Consider the following 25,999-nt stretch of genomic DNA (forward strand, 5'->3'; position numbering starts at 1 on the left):
TTCTGTGCAAGATGCTTTAATGATAAGCAAAATTGGATTTTGAATCAAGTGAGGGGATAGATACTCAGAGAAGACTGTATTGCTTAGAAAAAAAGAAACACATTTCTTGCACTTTAACTCAGGTAGACTTACACATATTCTAGATACAAATATACCAATATCATGCACAAGGGCAAGGTAACAGATCCCATTGTTTCCAATATTCTGTTAACATCCAGGATTTTTCTACTCACTGTCCTACTGTCCAGGAATAAGGAGTAGACTGTGATGTAAGATCAATGAATATGTCTTCTATGTCAGAATCACTCAGAGCTCTTTTTCCTCTTTGTAGCTCACTCTAGGTGGGCCCCTTGGTTGAAAGCTCCTCTGATCCTGTCTCTTGGATCTCAACAAAGAACATGCCCAAGGAAGAGAGGAGAAAAGGCGAAAGGAGAAAGGTAAGTCTACTCACCTTATTTTAGGAACACATTTAACTGATATTTTGAACCATTTACAGAGTACCACCCTTTCCTTTTTAATAACCGAAAGCTCCAGACTCCATCATCCTATTTTCCCCCAACACATCCTTTTTACACTTTTCAAATCTGAAACTCATTTTATTTTTCTGTCCACTCATACAGCTTCATGAGAAATTTCAGGAAAAGTTCCTGGCAGTTGTGCACTCTGTCTTCTCAGTTTACTTGTGATACCACTTAGAAAAACGTTTCTAAAGAAACATTTCTTTCCTTAAGAACGATTTCCGTCTTGATGTTTCCCTAGAGATGTGGATGGTACTGCGAACTGTACCAAGGCAGGTTACGTGGGTGGGTGCAGATTCTGTGATAAGGTTTTTATCCCCTCCATTTCTTTGCCTGTTTGGAGATGTGGGCTGAAGATGAGTAAGAGAAAAATTTATTTGTATCTCCTCCAAAGAAAGTAACTTTAGTAAAACCGCCACTCTTGACTTGCAAAGAAGCTCATATAATGACTATTTACAGATGTGATTAGTTCATTCAAAGAAAAGTTATTTCAAGGCAATTGTCATGCTTTATTAAGCCTAAGTATGTTCGGAATGTATCCCATTTACAAATCCCCGGAAATAAAACAGTCACCATTGTTTAATCCCCGACACCAAGCACAGAGTCCTCGGATTTGACTTCTCAGCAGTCATTCTGACCCCCTGGTTATATATAAATCAACTGTGGGTGTCTTGCATTTCTGTCTCCAACTTTCTTCACCTTTACTAGGCAAAACATGGGCATAAGCAACCTTTTCTAAGTTAATACTGCACTAACAGAGATCCTGGGAAGTCCGCAGCCCGGCACTGGTCAGGAAGAAGTGGCCGTGAAGGGTCCAGGGAGGTTCAGCCCGATTCTGCAACTTCCCAGAGGGTGGAGGCAACGGCCCAGTCCGCACCCGCCCAGCAGAGGGTCGCGCGAAAATCCCCCACTCCACCAGTTTCAACAAAGAACATGCCCACGGATACCCGGATGCAGCAGGTCCACCCCCGCTCCCCCCCACCCCGGGGGACGATGACTCATGCGCATCCAGGACTTTGCGCAAGGTGGGCGGGGCGGGGCGGGGCGCGGGAAGAGAGGACAAAGGGCGGCGGTTGGGCGAGAGGGGAGCCACGCCCACCGCTCCAACGTTTCTGCGCATGCTCTGCGCGTCAGCTTCTGGTATTTTAGGCGCGTCTGCGGACGTCGGCGTCCGGAGGTCGGAGGGAGAGGTCGAGTATCTGGTTTTTCAAGAGCCGCTTTGAAAAGCCTCTCTTCATCTTCAGCTTCGGAAAGGAAGGCCTCTGTTCGTCCTTTCCTTTGGCCTTCGGTGTGGCGTTGGCGGCCTGTGGTGGTAAGTTTACTGGTGACGGGGTCGGTCCCAGGTACGTGAGGCGGGGGTGACGCACGAAGGGGACGCGGGCAGGCTGGCCTTTGGGATTGCCACTTCTGGGAGTCGGAGCGGCTCGGTTAGTTTATTGGCTTGGGGCCCGCCCGCGCGACTCACTTCCGGTCCCCCCCCCCCCGGTTGTTCTTAGGCGCCTAGTTTCCGGGTAGGGATCCTGAGAGACGGAGGGAAGTTTGCAGCCCCGGGCCGAGATGTCTCAGTACGTGAACGACCTGTGGCCCGGCTCGCCGCAGGACAAGGAGTCCCCCTCGACGTCTCGGTCGGGCCGGTCCAGCCGCCTGTCCTCGGCGTCCAGGAGCCGCTCGTCTTCTGGGAGCTCTCGGTCCCGCTCCAGCGGCTCGAGCCGGGCGTCGTCGCGGAGTCGGAGCCGGCCCCGAAGGAGGAGCAGGTCCAGGTCCTGGTCCAGGCGGCGCCACCAGAGGAAGTACAGGCGCCACTCGCGCTCCTGCTCGCGCAGCCGCTCGCGCTCCCGCGGCCGCCGGTACCGGGACAGGCGCTACGGCGCGTCCAACAGATACCGCCGGTCGCCGTGGCGGCCTCGCTCTCGCAGCCGGTCCGGCTCGCGGGGACGCGCGTATTACCGACGGGCCTACGCGCTGCCGCGGGGGCGGCGCCACTACGGCTTCGGCCGCGCCGTGACCCCGGAGAAACGCAGAAGATGGAGGGGCAGCGCCCGGACCAGGTCGCGGAGCCCCACCCCTTTTCGCTTGAGTGAGAAAGGTGAGTCATCTGCCGCGAACCTTTCCAGCGCATCCTTGTACGTGGCTGGCAACAGCGCGAGTACGCGGGGGGACCAGAGTTGCCGTGTAGTGTGGGTATTTCCATTGCTTTTGGTGCCTGTAATCTTAGTAGTTTCGTTGGGAGCAAAGAGGGAAGGGACACACGTAAGCAGGTTAAGAGCAGCTAAAAGCGCTCTTTTTGGTGCCCCGTTTTAAAGTGGACGTTCTTTTCCCTTGGGGTCTAGAAGTCGGCTGTGGTATTAAACAGCTCGCGGTGGAGGAAATCCTTTTTCCTAGTGGCTGGCCCTTCTCGGTGGAGCCTTTCTAGGTATTACTAGTGACTCAGTAGTTTATTCCTTAAGCTTTTGTTATCTATTGAGCGGGAAGAAGAGTATCAACTTTTTCCCTCAATACCGTGTTACTGGAACAACTGGAGTTTGTTCCAATATTTTACTGATTAAGATTTTATTTACTCGAGAGAGCATGAGTGCGGTGAGGGGGAGAGGGAGAAGCAGACTCCCCACTGAGCAGGGAGCCCTGTGGGAGGCTCGTTCTGGGACTCCTGGATCATGACCTGAGCGGAAGGCAGATGCTTAACCGATTGGGCCACCCAGGCGCTGCAGTTCCAGTATTTTAATACAGATGATTTATTTTAATGCTGGTAAGATCACAGAACAGAAAAAGACATGTAAACTCAAACTCATAGGAGTCTGAAAATGGATTGTATCTGCATTGGTTCATTAGTTGTGATGATTGGGCCATATGTAAAATCTATTACAAAAAAACCTTGATACGTTCAGAGAAACACATTTGAAGAGAAAGGGAAAACAATTAGGAAATTCAGGCCTTTGGTAAGGAAAACTGAAAACCAGTTGTTGAAGATTATTTAGGGATGCTTGCTTGCTTTTTTTAGCAAAAAAATGAGGTATAGAATTTTGTTTTTGTGATTCCAGCTGTATTTTACCCACTAAAATAAAATATTTAAATGTCTTTATTGTTAATCTAAATAAAATACAAGCTTGTTTTGTGATTGGGCAGTCTTTGGGGAAATGTACTACAGGATTAAGGAATGTCTTGTCTTGTTTTTGTAGATCGAATGGAGCTGTTAGAAATAGCAAAAGCCAATGCAGCAAAAGCTTTAGGGACAGCTAACTTTGACTTGCCGGCTAGTCTCAGAAAAGTTCTTGCATCTAAAGAGACGAACCATGGAACAGCTGTACCAAACAGTGGTGCAACGTTTGAGGTAAGTACTCTAGGTTTATCCAAACAAAATCTTCAGAAAGCTACTGTTGGAAAGATCTAATTGGCCATTTTTATTGGATTTATTTTAGAGTGCTTCTTGGAAAGCCTAAATATAATTAAGATCAAAATAGCAGCTCTAGTGAAGGTCTCTCCCTCGTGAAAATGGGAGATTAGTGATCTTCATTTTCATGTGACACAGTACTAATTACTTTCATAGTTGTAGGTGGTATTTGGCGATTTCTATGTACCTATCGACTTTTTCTAACTAGCCTTTACAGAGTATTTTATCTGTAGTTTTCATTTGCAGCATTATGTTCCCACAAATTCTGTATTCAACATACAGTATAGTTTATCTGCTTTATTTCTGTCTTATAGAAATCATGAATGTGGTCTCCAGACATTGATGAAGAAAATCTGTTGGTAATTGATACATGGGCAAAAACATCAGAGGTTTTACTAATTTGAAGTTTATGTTCACACACTGAAAGTTTAGTTTTTTGTTGGTAGATCCATGTGCATGCTAGAATTTGGGATAGGTACTATTTTGATAAGATACTGAAGACAATTTTTTTTTTAAACATTTTGTAATGTGGGACATCTGTGATACAGATGTCCCTTTCATAATATATGCAATATATTCCAGATGTTTTGAGAGATTACAGAAGAAGAGGCCTGCTTCACTTGCAGATAAGTTTATTATAATTTTCCAGAAATGTCCAGGATGTGCATTGGAAAATTGCACTGTGGTCTTAAAGTATAAAATTCATAGCCTTCAAGGTTTAAGGTAGTTATGAGTTTGACAGAATCAGTTAAGATAGGAAAAATGTTCTCTAGATAAACCTATCATTCAAACCCAGGTGTGGGTTTGCTTAAGTATTTAGTAATGAACAAGATCTTAGTCCGGTTGCTTTTTCAGATGATTAGGTTTCCAACTGGCAAACGCCTTAGTTCTTAGAAACTAGGTATTTTCTGGTATGACTTTACTTTCAGAGTTAATTGAATTTGCACCAGGGGAATATAATACTATTTTATTGGGGAAGAGTGTCTTAAGCTGATTATTGAATCAGTTTTGTTAAGGGGAAAGCTGGAATACTAATGTCGTTTAGGCTGTTAAGTATATGATTAGATCCAAGTCGATTTGTGTCTCTACAACTAAATTTATATATGGTTGGGCTGCATTTTATACAGTATGGTAAACCAAGGGTATGGTTTTTTTAAAGTATTTTTTCTCTTACCTGTTCTAGCTGTTGGAAAGACAAGCAGAAGATGGAACTAAAAATCCCAGTGAAAAGCCTTCCCAGCAAAAAAGCATAGCTTTTAGCTCTAACGTAAGTATATCTAGGCATTGACTACTCAAAATTGGACTTAGGGACATAATTCTATTATGTGGGCTTTTATTTTTGTTGGAAGGCTCATTGTTTTTGTGGTGGTACTTTGGGGTCTACTAAGCCACTTTATATAGAATAAACCTTTCATAATTTTTTGTACCATTCTTACAGGTGACCAGTATATTGGCTCCCTCTGTATCTGATACTCACATTTTTGATATCCGTGTTTTACTTTTTTACACATCCCTCCTATACTTGTTGAATTATTTAGAAAGCACATCTCAGAAAACGCTGTAATCAGAATATTTTAAAATCAGCCAAGGGTTTAAACAAAACAAAACTTTCAATGCATTATTTTGTAATAAACTTTGCACATGTCTGATTTTTCCTAGTAGTTTTTAAAGTAGGCTTTACAATTTGGATCATGTGATAAATATGGGGTCCATTCTTTGCTTTTGGATGGTGTCTCAAGTTTTAATCTTTAATGGAATTATTTAGTATATTTTGTAAAACAAGTATTTTGAGTACAAGTATGTGTTTGCATAGCTGACTTAAGAATTTCTTCTCTTACAGAATTCTGTAGCAAAGCCAATGCTTCAGAAATCCGCTAAAGCTGCTGCTGAAGAGACCTCTTCAGGATCCCCCAAAATAGACCAGAAAAAAAGTCCATATGGACTGTGGGTACCTGTCTAAAAAAAGAAAACTAATGTATAAGGTTGACTGAAATGCACTTTATTGCAAGTGTGTGTTCCTAACATTATTCCATCTCTGGGAGTCATTTAGTGGTAATTGTTGCAATTACAAACAATGACAAAGAAATATGTAAATCTTTAATATTTAAATATTAACATTTTAGATTTCTCTTATAGATAAGAGATAATATACACGTGGACCAGAGGATTCATATAGGTGGGAGTCTTGTACATATACTTGTAAATGTTTTGTATAATATCGATTACTTATGTAAAAGCAAAATTTATAAGAACAGTAAATGATTTGTTTATATTTGTTAATAAATTTCTTGTTTAAATTTGTGTCGCTTTGTTATGTATGTATATGTTACATAATGAATCTTAAGGAAGCATAAAGTGTCTCTTGTTTAAAGCCTTGCTAATTCCAAATCCAAATCCATGGACTGACGGCATAGGGTTCACTGACCTTACCCAGTTTGTGAGAAATGCTAAATCTCAAAGTCTCCACCCTAGAGCTGAATCTTAATATTCGCCAGTTGATGTGGGTCTTCGTTTAAATTTGAGAAGTTATGCCTAAAATTTATGGAATTCTGGCATAGTATTGTCTTGGACGAGTTAAACTACAAGCTTTAGGTGAGGAGACTCAGAGAGATAGAAATGGAATGCCTCATTGAGCTCTACAATCTGTGAAGTTTAGCTGCGTTTCTTTATTATGCCTTTTTTTTTTGAAGTATGTTTTTCTTTCTTACTTGCTTTCTCTTTTGCCACCAACTTGTATAGTCTCAGGAAATAGATTTCCAATAGGGATGATAAGGTAAACAGGATAGGCAGAATATTAGATACGAAACAAATAACTCAGGAAAAGAAACACTCAAATAATATGAATAGATGAGCAGGCAGAAGTCCTGAATTCTTAAGTAGAAGGGACAGTAACGAAGGTTCTCGGGTGGAACTTAATTTGCTGTTAACTAAAGCTGTGCTGTCTAGTATTTACCTGTACTTTCCAATCAGTAACAGCCACTGGCCACATGTGATTACATGCAGCCTCTCAGTCATACTAGCCACTTCTGAAGTGTTAAGGCTAGTGGCTGTGTTACTGGAAAGTACAGATAATGGAATATTTGTATCCTAAAACATTGTATGGGGAAGAGCTGCTCTAATAAAATTTGACCTTACGAAAAATTTAAATGGACAACGAACGGAAAATTCCGTGAGAAAGGGTTGCTGCTCTGGGTGAACATGTCCATTTTACATCTAGGTTAACAGTAGTTACCAGGAGGGGGACATGCTTCTAAAGAAGTACAAAAGTTTATGCAGTAGGTTCATTTTAAGGAGACCTGAGAACATTGGTAGGCTGGCCTGGTTACAGCCAAATCCAATAAAACATGAGGATTTGAGTTGTAACAGAATGTGGCTAATATGAACACCTTGTTAGTATCTTTAGTTGGTATCCTTAGCAAAGTTGCAGAGGGTTTCCTTGTGAGGGGGACTTTGGAAAAGAATTGATGTGATAATCTTTCTTACCTTCATTTCGCTGGTAGCAGCATTTGCTGCTCTGATTATGACACGTATTTGAATACTAGCCCTGAACGGCTAGCTGAGTGACTGGATAAGTCCTGTAACTCTTCAACCAAACTCCTTCATTACATAAGAATGGTCTGGGCTAATTACCACTTCTGATACTTCTGCAGTGATTTTTACCTTTGGCATTCTTCACCATTAGCTTCTTCAGTCTATTAGCACGCTTGAGGCTTAGCTATTTCATACTCTTTAATTTCTTGGTCTGTTGGCTCATTTTCTCTTATCTAGTGTCCTGAAAAGAATATGGTTTATATTCTTCATTTTTTTTTTTTTTCATAATTGCCCCATCAAGTACTAACAGTGTTCTTGTCTAAGTTCACCTTGTCTGTTGGGTCTGGCCAGGTCTGTGGTGTTTAGTTTGTCCTGGGCTTTGTAACACAGAAGATAATGTACTGTGTGTGTAAAGCCAGACTGGCCTTCATTATGTAAGTGGGATGCAGTTGCCCAGGTGTAATACCCTGTTACTGTGTAAGTGGTGGACAGTATAGCAAGATGGTGCCGATGGTGAGAAATTATACCAAGAGATTAGATTCAGTGCTGTCCAGTGAAAATGAGGGAACCACATTGAAAAAGGTAAAAAGAATCAGTGAAAGTTTTTTACCCTAGTATATCTAAAATGTCATTTCAATATTCTAAGAATTGGTGGCATTTTACTTTTTTTGTACTAGGTATTGTAATCATGTATTTTACACTTAAAGCACACCTCAGTTTGTCCTAGCCACTTTTAAAGTCACATATGGTGGATGGCCACCATTTTGGAAAGCACATCCCTAGATTGGTTCAGGTGTTAAATCCTTTGCTTTTTTTCTTAAAGCGTGAACTAGAGGAACTGTATTTAAGTCACCATAGCATGCTTCCCTTTCGTTTTCTTTGCTGAAAACCTCTTACGCTTATCTAGTAAAATAAAACTTCGTCTTAACGAGTACTTTTCACTCTTTCTCTATAGAGTCCTTTGTCAAAATTTTCTTGCAGGGATTTACATGCATTTATTTCCTTTGACCTCTTCCATTTTCTACACTGGCTCTTTGTCCTTTGCCCACTGATGGATTGTATCCTTGGCCTGCTTCTCTCTACAAGCTCTTAGCAATTTCCTCCATGCTGCCTTCTACCATCTACTAACTGAGAATTTCCCGAGTTCCTTTCCAGTGCTTACTCCTGCGCTCTTCAAAATGCACCTTTCCTATGCTGAACTTCTACAATATTGCCTATTTGACCATCCACCCAGTCACCTTCAGAGTAATCCTCACATCCTACTGACATCTGCGCTTCTGGTTTAAGCAGCAGTGACTGTTGGGGAGTGCTTTTCTCCTCTGGAGAAATCCGTGTTTCTTTTTTTTTTTTTTAAGATTTTATAGATTTGAGAGAACACCAGCAGGTCTAGTAGAGGGAGAGGGAGAAGCAGACTACCCCCTGAGCAGGGGGCCCGATGTGGGGCTTGATCCCAGGACTCTGGAATCATAACCTGAGCCAAAGGCAACCCTTAACCGAGCCACCCAGGTGCTCCTGTTTTTCCTTTAAATCCAGATTATGATGTCTATGAAACCTATCCTTACTAATCTTTCCCTCCTCTTTTCCCTTAGTATGCTGGTACTAAATGTTTTCTTGGTAAATACTGGAGAGCCACATAAAGCAGGTGATCAGTTTTTTTGAGGAGACAGCAGCATAGGTGTGTATTCGTCTTGAATTTTTTTAAAGATCTTTTGGAGATAGCACTAGCAGGAGGGGCAGAGGGAGAGAGGGAGAGAATCTCGAGCAGACTCCACGCTGAGCAGGGAGCCTGAAATGGGGCTCAATCCCAGGACCCTGAGATCATGGCCTGAGCTGAAACCAAGAGTGGAACACTTAACCAACTGCACCACCCAGGCTTCCTTTCTTGAATTACTATTTTTTTTTTTTTTAAGATTTTTATTTGTCAGCACAAGAAGGGGGCACAGGCAGAGGGAGGAGCAGGCTCTTCACTAAGCAACGAGCCCTACGTGGAGCCTGGGATCATGACCTGAGCCAAAGGCAGATGTCCCTTGAATTATTTTTTTTTTAAACACATTGGTTGTTTTTTGTTTTGTTTTTAAAGATTTTATTTATTCATGAGAGACAGAGAGGCAGAGGGAGAAGCAGGCTCCCAAGGAGCAGGGAGCCAGATGCGGGACTCGATCCCAGGACCCTGGGATCGTGACCTGAGCTGAAGGTAGACGCTTAACTAACTGAGCCACACAGGGGTCCCTCCCTTGCATTATTTTTAAAAGGAAGTCAAAGTAAAATTACTGCCTCTGTTTTCATTCCCCAGAGGCAATCATATATAGTATGATGTACATGCTGGGTTTTCTTTTTTCTTTTAAGGATTTTATTTATTTGACAGAGACACAGCAAGAGAGGGAACACAAGCAGGGGGAGTGGGAGAGGGAGAAGCAGGCTTCCCACTGAGCAGGGAGCCCAATGCGGGGCTCGATCCCAGGACCCTGGGATCATGACCTGAGCTGAAGGCAGACGCTTAACGACTGAGCCACCCCGGCGCCACTTTTTTTTTTTTTTTATGCCTTATACAAACTCTTTGGATATGAGCATCTTTTCATGTTAGTATATATAGATCTATCTCATTCTATATTTGAGTGTACAACATTAAAGTTTCCCTATTCACAATACATTGAATATACCATTATTAGTAGCACTTACATTACCATCTTAATCAGCCCATCATTCACTAAATCAGAGCTACTGGTGTGCCCAACTTACTGATACCAGTCCTATTCTTTTCATATAAACTGGCACAAAGAACCTCCTTTACTCAGGTTTTCTGTCCTATATTTCCCATAACTACCACTCAAACTACATGCCCTCATTTTTCAGTTACAGTTGAAATAAAATTTCAATTAGGTTTTTAAAAAAAAATTGTACTATGTAAGTTTTAATAATACTTTGACCAAATGTTTTATTTACTTTCTTCCATGGGAAATTTGCTTTTGAAAGTGATGTATTTACAAAATGTCATTAGAGGATCAGTTTCATACCTTCTGGGCTTGCCCCATAAATGTACCTGGGCCCTGGGGTAGAGCATAGGATAGGCTAGCACCTGTTAATTGTGACTACTTCTGGAGAGGGTTGGCCAGGGTGAATTTCCAGTAGCCACTGTCCCCTTCCTTTCACCACCTACCATAGCTTACAAGAAAAATTAGTCCCAATTTAGCATTCTATCTCTGAAGCTCCCAAGTTCAATTCTAGGTCAAGTCCAAACATAGGACAAATACAAGGATGATGATGACTCACGTTTGTAGCCAGGAGTTTTAAGCGCAGCAGAGTACACACATGAAGCACACATTCTGAACACATAAATATATGACTTTTTTTTTTCTGAAATGAGTGAATAATAAATATATAAGCATGAAAATACATAGTCATAGAACACTTTACAAATTATAAAAGGAAAGGTAATAGTCCTGGTTTACTGTTACAATTTGGCAGTCAAAACAGTTCCTAAAGGAGATTAGACTGCTGTTCCTCTTTCTAAATTCTGTTTAATTTTAGCTGTATATTTCCCATAGAATCTTTCTGTTTTCTTGTTGAATTTGGCATTCCTTTCATTAATGTAGTCGATGTCTGCATCATCATTATAAGGATGTCTCCAGCTATACTTGTCTCGTTTTTCAATTCTGGAGGAAGGAAAAAAAATTGACACAATTCAAAATTGCCTTCTTTTTTTGATTTTAATAACACATGCCCAAATAGTTAACTAAGAGTAGAATCAGTAATGGAAACATATACAAAATTCTAAGCTGCTTTCTTTTTCTTTTTTTTTTTTGTTTTAAAGATTTTATTTATTTGACAGAGACAGAGATAGCAAGAGCAGGAACACAAGCAGGGGGAGTGGGAGAGGGAGAAGCAGGCTTCCCGCTGAGCAGGGAGCCTGATGTGGGATTCGATCTCAGGACCCTGGGATCATGACCTGAGCCGAAGGCAGATGCTCAACGACTGAGCCACCCAGGCGCCCCTCTTTTTTGGTTTTAAGACTGAAAATCTCTTCAGAAAAAAATTCTTTGAAGAAATATGTTCATTGAACTTTAATGAATTTTATAAGTTAATAGTACTGTCAGATGGTTTAGTTTTAAGATTGGGAACACAAGCTCATGTTGAAAATACAAGAGCAGTGACATTACACTACTTTGAGAGAATTCATATATATACTGCTGATTCTGCCTAATAATTACCCTATTCAAACACAAACATACAAGTAATAGTGATGAGACCACTCTTCAAACTAGTAATTCAGGCATTCCTTAATTTCTACCTTTTGCTACACTTCAAGACCACAGTTAATTTTGTCATGAGGCATGAAATCAGTACTAAAACTTAAGGCTGCATGATAGTACTTACTGCTTTTCCAAGTCTATGACCATCCTATCAATTTCCTCCATGAAGGAGGCTGTTGGATGTTGGGTAAAACTCCTCTCCACTGAGAAAAAGCAAGGTGTAAGTAACACTATAAAGATTCTATACCAGCAGAACTAGACAATGTTTAGTGGTCAAAAATGGAAACCTCTGGGATCATATCTGATTTCAAAGAAATAGAAATCAGACCTGAAAAAAGGTACTTAAGAAATCATCTACTCTAGTGCTCAAGTGAGGCACCAGCTGAGGACCAGAGGCTAATGGACTCAACCCAACCAAGTCATACAGTGAGAGAGCCTGAATGAGAACATGGTGTGCTCTGAACAATTTAGAGCTCTCTCTACTCTACTCCACTATCCCTATTAAAACAGTTGTGATCTTGGGGTGCCTGGGTGGCTCAGTCGTTAAGCATCTGCCTTCGGCTCAGGTCATGGTCCCAGGGTCCTGGGATCGAGCCCCGCATCGGGCTCCCTGCTCAGCGGGAAGCCTGCTTCTCCCTCTCCCGCTCCCCCTGCTTGTGTTCCTGCTCTCACTATCTCTCTCTGTCAAATAAATAAAATCTTAAAAAAAAAAACAAAACAAAAGTTGTGATCTTAAGCACATTACCTGTCTTAGGGAAAGAGCAAGTGCAGCTTAGCACTGCTTACTGCACCTGATCAAAGTAGATATCCTGCAGAGGTAAGGGACACAGTAACAGCAACAGTAATCATGATGATGAGACTGCATACAGCACTATGTGCCAAACATTAAGTACACTGTAGGGATGAATTCATTTAATCTTTACCATAACCCTATGGGGTAAGCACTATTATTCCCTGTATACAGATGAGGAAACAGGGAGAAGAACTGTGACACGTCTAGTAAGTGGTGGAGCCGGAACCCAAGGCCAGGAAGCAAAGCTCCAGAATCAGCACTCTTGAATTCAAGTCCTTCCAGGTAACATGCTAAGAATATACCATTAAATCACTTACAGTTTTTCTCTCAGTCTTTCGTAAGTTTCCACGTCAGGTTTGATCTGCTTGGTCAGCCGATGATACTGGCGTAACTGAGCAGCAGCATAATCTAAAAGGAGAATCCAGACTATTTTAGATGTTGGGGCATTATTAGACCTGTTATTAAGAGGCCCATTCAATAAAGTAAAAGCCAGTTTTACCTGAGAATCCCAAGTCAGGGTTTTTCCTCCTCTACTTCCTCTCCCATCTTTCTGCATCTTCTGCACTGATCTCCAGCAGCTTCACTTTCTCATAGTCCTCCCCTCTTGCTGCACATTCCTAAAAAGGGGAAAAAACATTAGTTTTATTCCCTTATATAATTCTTTGATCCCTTTAAAATCAAGAGAGGCCTAAAGACTGCTATCAAGACTGTTTAAGTTGATTAGCTTGAAAAGAAAATTGTGTGCAATTTGCTATGATCTGTAAGAAGTAATACATCTAGGGTTGCCTGGGTGGCTGCGTTGGTTGGGTGTCTGGTCATGATCCCAGAGTCCTGGTATCAAGCACCACATCAGGCTCCCTGCTCAGCGGGAAGCCTGCTTTTCCCTCTCCCTCTCTCAAATAAATAAATAAAATCTTAAAAAAAAAAACAACAACCCATCAGAGCTGCATTTCTTATTTAAAAAAAAAAACCAAAAACCTCTATAACACTGACACCAAAAACAGCCATGGTGGACACATTAGGTGTCCATTAAAATCCTTTCTCCCCTCCTTTCCTAGCTCATGGCTGCCCATTTCCCAACCTCCCCTGCAGTTGGATCAGGCCAGATAACTTGGGCTGCTCAACAGGGAGCTGATACATGAGAGACTCATGAGCTTTATAGTTTTTGGGTTTTTTTTAAGATTTTATTTATTTATTTGACACAGAGAGAGAGAGCACAAGCAGGGAGACCGGCAGGGAGAGGGAAAAGCAGGCTCCCTCTGAGCAGAGCTGGACGTGGGGCTCGATCCCAGGACCCCGGGATCATGACCTGAGCTGAAGGCAAACGCTTAACTGACTGAGCCACCCAGGCGCCCCTACAGTTTGTTATTGTTGGAGCTTTTGTTACCGTAGCTTAGGCTCTTACTCTAATAGCCACTGCTTATGCCACTCTACGTGCCAGGCACTGCTGTTACGTGTTCTACACATTTTAGTCTCCCAACTCTCTCAGAGCCAGAGTGCTCACCTTCCATGCCATATGCCGCCTCGGCAAAACACAAGAGAATCCTGGAATCCACAGCTTGTGAGGATGGTGGAATTGTACATACTTTTTTCTCTTCTTCTTCCTGCAGCTCCCATTCCAGACGAGCTTTTTAGCCTCCCAGTTTGCAGGTAATTTAAGTCTTTTATCTTCCTCCACAACTTCCTGGTGATTTAACATTCAAGCTTCATTCTACCACCAGAACACACAAAGTTTGTCGGCACAGGTATGGAAACAAATCTAAATAGACATTACCTGTCTTCTTGTACGGCAGGCATCCAAAGCAGACCTTTGGATTTTATCCTGAACGGCGGAGAGTCACTAGAGAATTTTACGTGTGTATTCGTGTTGGGGGAATTTTATGGAGGGGGAGATGAGGAAGTCAACACCTATTCCTATAACTTTAAATATTCTTTTACTACTTTCAAGGAAGCAGGTGGTAGGGATGGAAAGAGCTATGGTTTGGAAGTAAGAAGCCTGAAGGATATATGGACTTGACTACTCTCTGGCTGTGTGATGTAAGCAAGTCTTTTAGGACTGGATTGAAACAGGGCTTCCCACAGCATGAGTTCCACTGACTGGAGAGACTTGAGAGGATTTTAGATGCTACTGAATGACACTGAGTCACACACTGAGAAGGTGATTCCATTTTCATGTCTCTTAATTCAAATTGGGTCCAAGACAAATTCTCAGCAACTAATGGGTTTAACACTTCTGAAAACACCTTTCCTAACACCTTTTAAAAACAAATAGGGTAGGGGCATCTGGGTGGCTCAGTTGTTAAGCGTCTGCCTTCAGCTCAGGTCATGATCCCAGGGTCCTGGGATCAAGCCCCACATCAGGCTCCCTGCTCTGCGGGAAGCCTGCTTCTCCCTCTCCCACTCCCCCTGCTTGTGTTCCCTCTCTCGCGGTGTGTCTCTCTGTCAAATAAATAAAATCTTAAAAAAAAAAAAAAAATAGGGTAGGAGACACCATCAGAATGCAACCCACAAAATCCTTCCGACTATGGGAAGCTACAGAAAAAAAACAATCTTTTTTTCCAACCAAATCAAACAAAATGACCTCCCCAACCCAAAACAAATAAAACACAAAAAACTCAAAAAACCCCCAGAAACAGAAAAGATGAAAAGAGAACCTATAGGGGCGCTTGGGGGGCTCAGTCGTTAAGTGTCTGCCTTCGGCTCAGGTCATGATCCCAGGGTCCTGGGATCAAGCCCCACATCAGGCTCCCTGCTCAGCGGGAAGCCTGCTTCTCCCTCTCCCACTCCCCTTGCTTGTGTTCCCTCTCTCACTGTGTCTCTCTCTCTGTCAAATAAATAAATAAATAAAATCTTTAAAAAAAAAAAAGAAAAGAGAACATATAAAGACATAAAAATGTAAAATTCCTATCTTAAATAGTAATATTACATTTAAACAGCAATTTAAAGATAAACACTGAGCAAGTGGACAGGTGGTCACATGTATAAACTGTGAAGGTGATGGGAGAGAGACTCCAATCTAATATTTATGAAGTTGAGAAAGTTTTTAGATCACAGAGTTAGTGGCAGAGTTAGACCAAGACCAAATTTCCTGATTTCTGGCGGTTTTTTCCCCCTATCTATGAATATTTTAATATCTCCTTTAAGTAATCTCTATACCCAATGTGGGGCTTGATCGCAACCCCAAGATCAAGAGTTGCATACTCCACTGACTGAGCCAGCCAGGCGCCCCTTTGATACCTTTTTAACAATACCACCATCACATTCCCAAAATAATTCTTATCCTGTAATGTTCACATTTTCCTGATGGTCTCAAGTGCTCATTATTTTTTACAGTTTGAATTCAGACAAGTTCCATATATTGTGATTAGTCAATACATCTCTTAAGTTTTATTTAATCTACAGTTTCCTTCTCCATCTTTTTTACCCCTGCTCTTTTGAGGACTGTGAAAATGATTAGGCTGACTGTCCTATTTCCCAAAGTGCTAGCTGCCTCCCTATGATGTCCTTTAACAGGCTCCGTTGACCCCTGTATTTCTTGTAAATTGGTCATTAGATCTAGTGGTTCCATTCAGTTCAGGTAATATTTAACAAGTCTATTTATATGAACTAGTGTTATATACTTCTATCAGGAGACACACAATCTCTGATCTTCTCCCTTTTTGTGATGTTTGCAGTTACTGATTACCTAGATCCAGCGATCTATTAAAGATTACAAAAGCATGATGTTTGAATTATATTATTACTTCTTCACATAACGTCCAGCCTACTCTTTACACAGTATTTCAAATTAAGTATGTGTGCCTGACTAGCTTTTAAATTGAGTTTTTCTGGGCAAATACAGATAACGACACTCCTCACACATACCCTGTCCCCCCGCTGCCTACAGGCCTCCCACCCTAATGAGGATCCTCTGCCTTTGCACTTGTTCTTACTGCTTGGACACCTCTTCCCCCAACTCCTTTACTTATCTGATAATATCCTACTCATCTTTCAAGCAGCTTAGCTGTCCCATTAGTCTTTAGTTGTCTTTTTCTTCTCTGAATTTCGGAGGCACTTTGTTCCTCCCTCTAATATACCATTACCAAGTCGTGGAGTAATTTTTGGTTATGGACCTGCCTCCATAACCAGACAGGAGTCTTACCACACTTACCACTGTATTCACCCTATCTAGTTGGTTATGGCACACCAGGAGCTCGGGGGTGAGTGGGGAGGAGGGTGTTAGGATGAATGAGTGAGTGGCCAACTTGCTGTGCGACAACAGACAAAACCAGTGTCTGGGTCCAGAAACGGATTAAGTGAGACATTCTAGAAGTGAGACCTAAGCATGAGCATTTTTAAAAAGTTCTAGAGTGATTCCAGTGTGCTACCAGGGTCGAAACCACCGGGAAAGATCTTGCTTCAGCACCGCGGGTCAGGCGCGCTGGGGCGGCTTGCTCGTCCCTCCACCAACGCGCACGGGCCGCCCGGGTGACAGGTCTCGGCTCCTCGCGGGCTACTCACCCGCTTCAGGTGCAGCTCCCGGAATTTGCGCAGCCTCTGTTCGCGCTTCTGGGCGGCCAGCTCCGCGGCTGCCGCCAGGGGCAGCTCCCCCTCCTCCGCGCTGTCCACCCGCACCTGCGGCGAGGAGGACCGACTGGAGGCGGGACGGCCGGGGCCGGTTCCCCGCCGGTCCCGCCGGGCCGGGCCGAGCCCTCACCGCCGTCCCGACCCACGGTGTGGGCGCCTCCCTCCCTGGCATCGCCTCTACGTCTAGGCCAAACCTCTAGCCGCAGACGCCCTTATCCCCAACCCCTGCGCAAAGCCTACCACCCACCCTCTCAACCTCAGCCTCAGCGGCCATCAACCAGCTGCGCTTTACCCCTCACACTTCCGGCGACAACAAATAACTTTTCCGACTCTCTCGCTCACTTCCGGCAGCCTGCAGCCACAGGTTTCGGGGGAAAACCCCGCCCCTTTCTGCGTCTCCCGGGAGATGAGGAACCAATCACCGCCCGTCGCAGCCCTGGGCGGCATCCGATTGGGCCAGGCCTGTGCGCAGGGGCGTGGAGTAGCGACACCTGGGCGGTGCGGGTAAAACCGGAGGAGAGACCCGGCGTCAGCGCCGTCCGGACGGCAAAGAGGAGGAAGAGGGGAAAGGAGAGTAAACCACCAATTTGTGAGAAAGCGACCCAAAGCACAAGTTGTGCCCATTAACTGACGGACCTTATAGTTTAGATTTCTGAATACCAAATACAAAGCAGATTCACGGTTACCATCACGTCACCCTGTTTTAATCCCTGCCTAGCAGTTTATTGTCGCCCCGCTCAGTACAACGTGAGCTCCAAGGGAACAGCTGATTCCTTGTGGCCCCAACGGTATCTGGTGCAGGGTATGAACTAATTTCATACTGTTGAATGAGTGAACAGATTGGTTGGGGATTATTTGGTATCTGGAGCATTTTCGTGATGCAGAAAGATTTCTTGGATTAATTTGAGGCTTTGACTTTCTTCTGAAAATTCTGCACAGAACAGCATTCTTCATATACCTGTCCACTCGTTCAATAATGAACTGTATAATCGCTCTTATTTATTTACTAACTAGTCTATTCTTTGGTTCATCATCTATGAAAAAGACAGTAAATATGACTGTCAAAACCATGGGTGGCTATACCCACATTCGGGATGGATTTATGTGGTTTACCCCAGGATATGAACAGCTATTACACTTCTGGGGATTTATGCTACAGGTGCAATTGCACAGATATAAAATGACTTACGTACAAGGATTGCTTAAGGCATCTATTTGTTTTCTCATACGATTTAGTAAAGATGACATGATAGCAGATTCATTGGGTGAGAACACACAATACTCTTTGTTGGCTGTCATTTAAAGCTTGTTGGGTAAATTTGGTAAAGCCTCTGTATACATCATAACATCTTGGCCAACACAGAGAACAAAGACAGTGGGATGAATTCTCCCTCATGCCCAGGGAAAGCCAGGGTGCAATGATCTAACCATCCAGGTGGAAATCATGGCCTAAGATCCATGCCACATAACCACTGAGCTCCATTCAGGGCTGCTCAGTAAACACCTGGACAGTGTGACCTATCGGTGCCAAACCAGTCACTTTCCTTCAGTATAACAGAATGCTCACAAAGTTCCAGATATCCATCCCACATCTTGGATGTAATTGGGTTGGTTCTGTTTAGAGTAATTTTGTTGTTGTTGTTCCCAACACAGGGGTGCCTGGGTGTTCAAATGATCATATCCTGGGGTGAACCACATAAATCCATCCCGAATGTGGGTATAGCCACCCATGGTTTTGACAGTCATATTTTTAGGATTCTTTTGGTTAACAAGTTGGTGGGCTGCCTGCATAGTTTGGTTAACAGAAGAAGAATACTTACGTCCTGTGTCATTAATAGTGTGTGCTGTAGGCCAGGCTTCTGGATCAGGGTTACTGATGTCAGATGTACTAAGGATACCAATCTCAGCATGTTCTTCCTTGATGTGTTGCATTAGGACCTTCCAATCACCCCCCAGGAAGTGGTAGTATCCACCATGGTCATTCTAACAAGCTAGAGAGAGGAAGCTGTCCACATATTCAACAGGTGGATTGATTTTTATTTTGGGCAAATGAGTGTGCCTACTGCAGAAAGACATTTCCATCAGTTGTGCATCCATGACTGGACACCATAGGATAGACAGAAACCCAACCAAATGATTTCTAAAAATTATATGATTGTACTTGGGCTGTGAATTTTCTGTGGATTTATTGCCCATCTCTATTGGGGAAATTAATATAAGAGCTCCAGGGCTTTGGGGCCAAATGTGAGGCAAACTCACATTTGTATCTGTGTTAACCTAAACCAGTTCTAAAGAACTGGAGTTTATTAAAGAGGGTATTTTACCACCAGCAGAGAAGCCTGACCTTGTGTCAAAGATCAAAAGTCATGAGAATTCCAATCAGAAGGAGTAATATCGCAAATATTTCAACTGGCTTAATCATCCTATAAAATGCTCATATAGCCAAGTTTCCTTAAATATTAAGTATTTAGGCACCTAAGTATTCATAGAACTCCCCAATATAGACAAGTATTTCTACAATCAGAAATGCAAGGATCAGGGTTACATGTGTGAATAAAACTTTGGATAGTAGAGCTGGTATAACAATCATAGGATAAGAGGAATAGGAGAGTATAAAGTATGATGAAAAAAATTTTTTTTTGAAATTTTAATATACAGGCCTGGTCCAGAGTCTTGGGATAGCTGTCTACTCAGATGTCACCTGCTTTTGGGATGTCATAAGTTTTAATTTTCTGATAGCGATGGATTGCCCACCAGGTATTAGAGCTTTCTTTAAATGGGAACCATGAACCCAAGAATCAATGCCTTTGAGTTTAACTGCACAAGGATTTGTCCAAGGTAACCTGGTAGGGTCTTTTCCATTGAGGCTATAAAGGATCCTTATGGAGATGTCTTTTCCAATAGACAGAATCTCCAGGTTGAAGGTGGTGCTGTAGGATGTCTGTCTCCCGGGAGCACTCTGTGGGAGAACTTTTCTACCAAGCATGCATTTTCTTTAAGGCCTCTATCACCCCTTGTAATATTCAAGCATTTATCCTTTAATTAATAAAGGTTCATGAACTCCTGAACTTAATCTCATAGGTCTCCCAGGTACGATCTCAAAGGACAATAATTTATGTCTTTTGAAAGGTGTGCACCTTAAATTTAACAATATAATTGGCAGTAACTTAAGCCAGGGTGAGTTAAAGCCTTCTCTAAATTTAGCTAGTTGGGTTTTAACTATACCATCTGTCCTTTCTGCCAATCCTGATTACTAATGAAAATGTAACATAGGCCAAATATCAAAATTGTCTTAATTATTTGCCCACTAATGGGTCCGTTGATTGCTGTGCAATTCAGATGGGATTCTCCCATTGGGAGTTGATATTTCCTAATTATAACTTGGCTATTGCTGATGCAGTGGCTCTGTGACAGGGGAAGCCTTCTACCCAATGGGCATACATACAAATCATTACCAACCCATATTTACATCCCTGAGAGGGTGGCAGCTGGATAAAATCCAACTGGCATACCTCAAAGGGTCCTGAAGGCAGTGGGAAGTGCCCCATGGAATTGTGAATAGGTTTCTCAGATTTATGTTTTGGACAGATTGGACAATGCTGATAGATTTCAGATGCAGCTTTGTGGGAAGGGTTCCAAAAAGTATTGTTTTCCCCAATTTATCATTTTTTCTGTGCTCCCGTGGGTCATTTCATGAACTAATTTTGGAGTAGTTTTCTGTGCACAATCAGGAAGGACAGGCCACGCATCTGACCCAGACCAAAGATGGATAGTCGAGTCAAATTTGCAATTTGATTTGATCGTCTTTTCTTTTCCTTAAAGGTGGCGTTCTGTTGAGCATCCTTAGTTATTTCTTTTAAATCACCAATAGCGGTTGAAGTGAACGTTAATTTTAGGGTAGAACAGCTTGGCAAAGCCACAGCTTTTGCGGCAGGGTGTGATATATGGTTGCCTTTGCTTTTCTCCGTGTTTGTTGCAGAGTGGCCAGGACTTTTAATTTTAGCTAATGACTTTGGTAATAGAATAGAGTCTGATAGTTCTAACGCATAAAAGCTATTTTTAATCTTTTGGCCAGAGGAGGTTAAAAATCGTTGTTGTTTCGAAAGCATACCAAAACCATGCGCACCACAAACGCATACCTGCTATCATTATGTCATATCAGACATTTGTCTCTTGCCGGAATGCAAGCTCTAGTTCAGGTCAAAAGTCCAGCCTGTTGAGGTTTCCAGTTATAGAATGAATAAATCACGGCGATGGAAGGTACAGCATAGGGAATAAATGTAGTCATTGGTCCTGTAATAGGGTTGCGTGGTGACTGATGGTAGATACATTTCTGGGGAGCACAGCAAAACTTATAAACTTGTTGAATCACTATGTTGCGCACCTGAAACTAATCTAACATTGTGTGTCAACTATACAAAAGAAATGAGAACAGTTCAACATGTTGAGCTGCAGAGGCCTCGGGTAGAGGATGAGCCTCAGTTCTCTCTGTAGCTGGTTACAGAGTATCCTGCTGATATTTTCCTGTTTTAACCCTTAAATAAGAACTGTCAGTGAACCAAATTATTCAGCATTTCTGGTAGGGCTTTCTTGAAGATCTAGTCCACGAGTCCACAGTGGACCAGTTGTAGTAATATAGTCACGAGGAATCTCATCAGAGGCAAGAGGCAAAAAAGTTGCAGGCTTTAGGGGTGCCCGGCTGGCTCGGTCAGTGGAGCGTGGGGCTCGGACTCACAACCCCAAGATCAAGATCTCTTATGAGTCTGAGCCCCACATTGGGTGTAGAGATTACTTAAAAATAAAACCTTAAAAAAAAAGTAGCTGGGTTTAAAGAGTGATATCTGGTCACAGAGATGTTTGAAGGTGACAGCAGGAGAATGTCAGAAGAAGTACATTTGCTAGCAGATGAGAGCTTTCACCAAACGTGAAATTTAAATGATCCAGGGGAATTCATGATTGGTTCTTCTGTGTCTTCTGACAAAACAGCAGCGTCTGCTGCATTCTTTCCTGTAATTCAAAACCTACAGCACCCCCTCCTGGACACTGTCCCTGACACTCTGGTCCAAAAGTCCTACTGACATCAGACGTATAAACTCTGCCCCTCCTATCTAAACGGTCAGGTTGATATTAAACCACTCCCTAATATTAAACAATATCCTCTAAATTCTGAAGCCATTGAAGGGATTAAACCTGTAATTGAGGTGTGTATGTGTGTGTATATATTTATAAAATGCCAATTTTTCCCATCTGAAAATCTTGTGGCAGAGGATGGAGGTTTGTACAGGCCCTTACAGCAACCGATAATGTTGCCGTTCCACAACATCCACGCGTGCCTAATCCTCACACCTTACTTTCTACTATTCCTCCAGACAGCAAATCTACATGGGAGTGGATTTATGTAGTGCCCTCTTCAGTATACCTGTGGACACAGCCAATTTTTATTTGAAAGAATGCAGGCTCCTTTTCTATAGACTTTTCTGTGTGCTGTTATGCTATTTGCGGAAACATTCCTCCCGCCTTTTTAAAGTTATCTCTACACCCAAAATGTGGCTCGTTGCTGCAATGACTGGAGTTATTTATTTATTTATTTAGCATTTTAAAAAAACATTTACCCCTTTTGAGAGAAGGAAAAGTATGCCTGATAAATCTCAAGAAAATCGCAGCCTAACAGGTAGGAATTGTAGGGATCAGAAGGAATGGATGAGTGCCTTGTAAAGGCCCCAGCTGAAAAAAGGATAGGTAAGAATTTAAAAACTGTCATGAGATATTAGTCACTCCCACCTTTTGCAACGTTTCTGTACTCCGTGGAAGGGAGACAGAGAGCCTGGTGGGGTTGAAAATTGACAGTGTTGCTCCCGTGTCTGTAAGAGCTCCTGTCACCTCATTCCCAATAAGATTTATTTCCCCTAAGGTGTCAGTTTGAGGTCATGGGAAGACCCCCCTCCCGACCTCAGAGCTGCCCTGTTCTGTCATATGAGCATTCTTCCCCAGCTGCTGGTGTCCTTAGAGGGGAAAGGGTTCTGAGGCTCTTGCAGCTGATTTTGTCTTGTCAGTTTGCAGCAAGCCTTCTTCCAATGGCCAGATTCTTCTGCAGTAATTGCAAACACCTTTGACAGGAAAAAGACCCTGAAGATTTTGGGGATTTCTGGGGGTTGTTAATTGTTGTAATTGTAATTGGAGATGCATGATCTGGGCAGCTTGGACTTGTGAGTCCTTTCTTTTTCGTTGCTCATTCTGTGGTGTGAGATAACTGATCAGCCAAATTAACCAGATCGTGAGGCTCCATGGTGGCCCAGCTGAGTCGCTGTCATTTAACTAAGGGACCAAGTTCACCTTCTAACCCATTAGCAAAGGTGGAGTTAAAGAAAAAGGACATTTCATGTTTAATTTTGTCAATACCAGGGTATTGTTTAAAAGCTTTTTCCAATCTATCATAATAATCAAAACCAGGTTCATCTAGCCTTGGAGTACATTGTTGAATTTTTCTCTCATCTGTGGTCTTTGGAAAAGCTGCCAGAATAGTTTTATGTAATTCTTCAGCTAGCTTAAAAGCATTTTTTTTTCCCCTGTAGCATTTTTGCTTAGAAAAATCATCAAAATGCTATGTCCAGCCTACTTTCCCCATCCAGTCCCTTGCATGACTCTCATTCACAAGCATATGGATAAGTCAATAAAGGTCAGAATAACCAGGTTTGCAGATCTGAATAACTAAATTGAATTCCTTAGCAAATCCTGGAGGGTCTTCAAGGGCATTGGGAAAGTCCTTGATAATGGCTTGTAATTCTGCCTTCGTCCAAGGGGTGTAAGTAACTGATAAAGTCCCAGAGCCTCTCTCATTAGGTTTAACTTTAGAAGGAGTCTGGATGACTGGAGGAGCTAGGGGAACCTCCGGGTTGTCATTATAGAATGGAAGTTCGTTTAGACTGGGGTTTTACTGGTGGAGAGCAGAGGGAGAAGATGGAAGAGGATAAGTAGTCACACCAGTTCGCTCAGAAGACTGTAAACTTTTGTAGTTTAAATACTCTCTCAGTTACAGTTAGCTTGAGAAAGTTTAGAGTTATTTTCTTTTTTTTTTTTTTTAAGATTTTATTTATTTATTTGAGAGAGAGAGGATGAGAGACAGAGAGCATGAGAGGGAGGAGGGTCAGAGGGAGAAGCAGACTCCCCGCCGAGCAGGGAGCCCGATGTGGGACTCGATCCCGGGACTCCAGGATCACGACCTGAGCCGAAGGCAGTCGCTTAACCAACTGAGCCACCCAGGCGCCCTAGAGTTATTTTCTTATAAGGAAGCAGGTTTAGAATTAATTAATTTCTTGGAGGCTCCAAATACCAATTTAAATATACTTCTCACCCCTGGTTGCTTGGTTTCCTTTTCATTTTCCAATTGTGCATGCAAATAAACTAATTTTGGAATCTCAGAAGATCCCCAAAGTGGCCACAGTAAGGACAAGTCATTTTCAGTCAGATTGGTCCGACAAGACAGAAACTTACAAGGAATGGACCCATAATATTTGAACATAAATGCAGCTTGGCTTCCACACAGGGGCTGCTTTCCAGCAGCAATTTTTGAAACCAAACACCCCATTGAGTAATCAGTCACCAGAGAGAAAAGCATCTCTCTCTGTAAGTCACACAGATAGAAGCCCGCACCAGAAGGACACCCAAAGAAATCAGGCCTGAACCTTAACCAAAAAAGGGGAGGTTGGGAACCAAGAGGATTTACCACCAGGACCTGGAGTTGGCTGGGGAGAGGACAGAGCGCGATAGGCTCAGGAAGGTACCTTGCTCAAATCCAGCGGTGGCTCAGGAGTCAGAGTGGTGTGTTGCTTCTGACACCATTAATGTCAACTGAGAAAAGAAGGCAAAACTGAAAAAGAACAAAGGGGGCGCCTGGGTGGCTCAGTTGGTTAAGCGACTGCCTTCAGCTCAGGTCATGATCCTGGAGTCCCGGGATCGAGTCCCGCATCGAGTCCCGCATCGGGCTCCCTGCTCGGCAGGGAGCCTGCTTCTCCCTCTGACCCTCCCCCCTTTCATGTGCTCTCTCTCTCTCATTCTCTCTGTCTCAAATAAATAAATAAAATCTTAAAAAAAACAAAACAAAACAAATAAAACTGCTTTGATTTAAAAAAAAAAAAAGAAAAAAAGAAAAAGAACAAAGGCCTTTATTTGGGGTCTCAGAATTGCAATTCGGGCAGCACAGATTCCAGCAGCAACCAGAAAAATGTGTCACCTGTGTGGGGAAAGCAAGGGGCTTTCGAGAAAGGGGAAGGGGGGCAATTACATGACTTCAGTAAAAGAAAACGAAATTGTCAACTGGTACTACCAGGCTGAACAGCTTTTGGTTACACTTTGATGGACTGATTTACTGGTGCTAACGAACGAAACTATTCCTGATACGCATTAATTCCTCTATCTTCAGCCAGACGCCAGTCCCCCTTTGACTCTAGGTACAACTGTTGGTAAAAAATTGCTGTTTCTGGCCCAGTTCAAAGGTCTTTTTGCCCCGTTCCAGAGTTCATTAGCTATTTGTTTTAAAAAGGAAAATGGCGCTTCTCTCAAAATGGAGCCTCTCCTGTCTAGAAATTTTATACAGTCCTGCAGTGGGGGCGGGAGGAAACCGACCAGGCGAGAAAAGTATCTCACACTACCGAAGAGAATTAAAATGGTGCCACTTGACAGTACTGAGGGCCTAGGTGAGACGAGGCAGGCAGGGGAGACCTGCCTCGCGGGAGGTGACACTGAGACTAAGCGCTGAATGGCAAACACTCTTCGCTCCAGGGAGTGGCATGCACTCGGGATGACTTCCTATCCGGCTCCAGGTCCCGCCGGTCCCTCCTAGCTGTCGCCTTCCGAGCGCTTCCCCGCCCTTGCCTCTGAGGCCTCTTGCGGCTGCGCAAGGCCCTACCCAATCCAAAACGTCTCAGTGTTAAAAGTGGCAGGGATTGGTCCCAAG

The 25,999-nt window shown here is 42.9% G+C and overlaps 1 protein-coding gene and 1 pseudogene across 3 annotated transcripts; one reads left to right on the top strand and one right to left on the bottom strand.

Moving 5' to 3' along the window:
• The first annotated feature begins 1,671 nt into the window (after positions 1-1,671).
• Positions 1,672-6,207, top strand: RSRP1 (arginine and serine rich protein 1). Of its 2 annotated transcripts, XM_045898412.3 has the most exons (5): positions 1,672-1,830; positions 2,015-2,604; positions 3,695-3,846; positions 5,090-5,173; positions 5,747-6,207. In XM_045898412.3, the coding sequence occupies exons 2-5, from the start codon at positions 2,076-2,078 to the stop codon at positions 5,864-5,866; spliced, it is 885 nt and encodes a 294-aa protein (XP_045754368.1). In that variant the 5' UTR covers positions 1,672-1,830; positions 2,015-2,075; the 3' UTR covers positions 5,867-6,207. The 2 variants fall into 2 exon arrangements, with proteins under 2 accessions (XP_045754368.1, XP_064445813.1); XM_064589743.1 differs by lacking the exons at positions 5,090-5,173; positions 5,747-6,207 and adding an exon at positions 3,890-3,992.
• Positions 6,208-7,022: 815 nt separating this feature from the next.
• On the bottom strand, positions 7,023-17,493 carry LOC123859944 (pre-mRNA-splicing factor SYF2-like; annotated as a pseudogene). Its single transcript, XR_008507930.2, has 5 exons — positions 17,346-17,493; positions 16,981-17,171; positions 12,980-13,097; positions 12,798-12,888; positions 7,023-11,090 (listed from the first exon to the last, which is right to left on the bottom strand). The product of XR_008507930.2 is annotated as a pre-mRNA-splicing factor SYF2-like (transcript).
• Positions 17,494-25,999: the final 8,506 nt, after the last annotated feature.

This window comes from Mirounga angustirostris, unplaced genomic scaffold (genome assembly GCF_029215605.1).
Source record: "Mirounga angustirostris isolate CCGP_5_RB_7025 unplaced genomic scaffold, mMirAng1.0.hap1 SCAF_4, whole genome shotgun sequence".
Classification (NCBI taxonomy): Eukaryota; Metazoa; Chordata; class Mammalia; order Carnivora; family Phocidae; genus Mirounga; species Mirounga angustirostris.

Excerpts from the sequence above, each read along its gene's own strand:
- RSRP1 (XM_045898412.3), top strand. The coding sequence starts at position 2,076 with ATGTCTCAGTACGTGAACGACCTGTGGCCCGGCTCGCCGCAGGACAAG. Across the intron at positions 2,605-3,694 it reads TTTTCGCTTGAGTGAGAAAG|ATCGAATGGAGCTGTTAGAA; the intron begins GTGAGTCATCTG and ends TTGTTTTTGTAG. Across the intron at positions 3,847-5,089 it reads ACAGTGGTGCAACGTTTGAG|CTGTTGGAAAGACAAGCAGA; the intron begins GTAAGTACTCTA and ends TACCTGTTCTAG.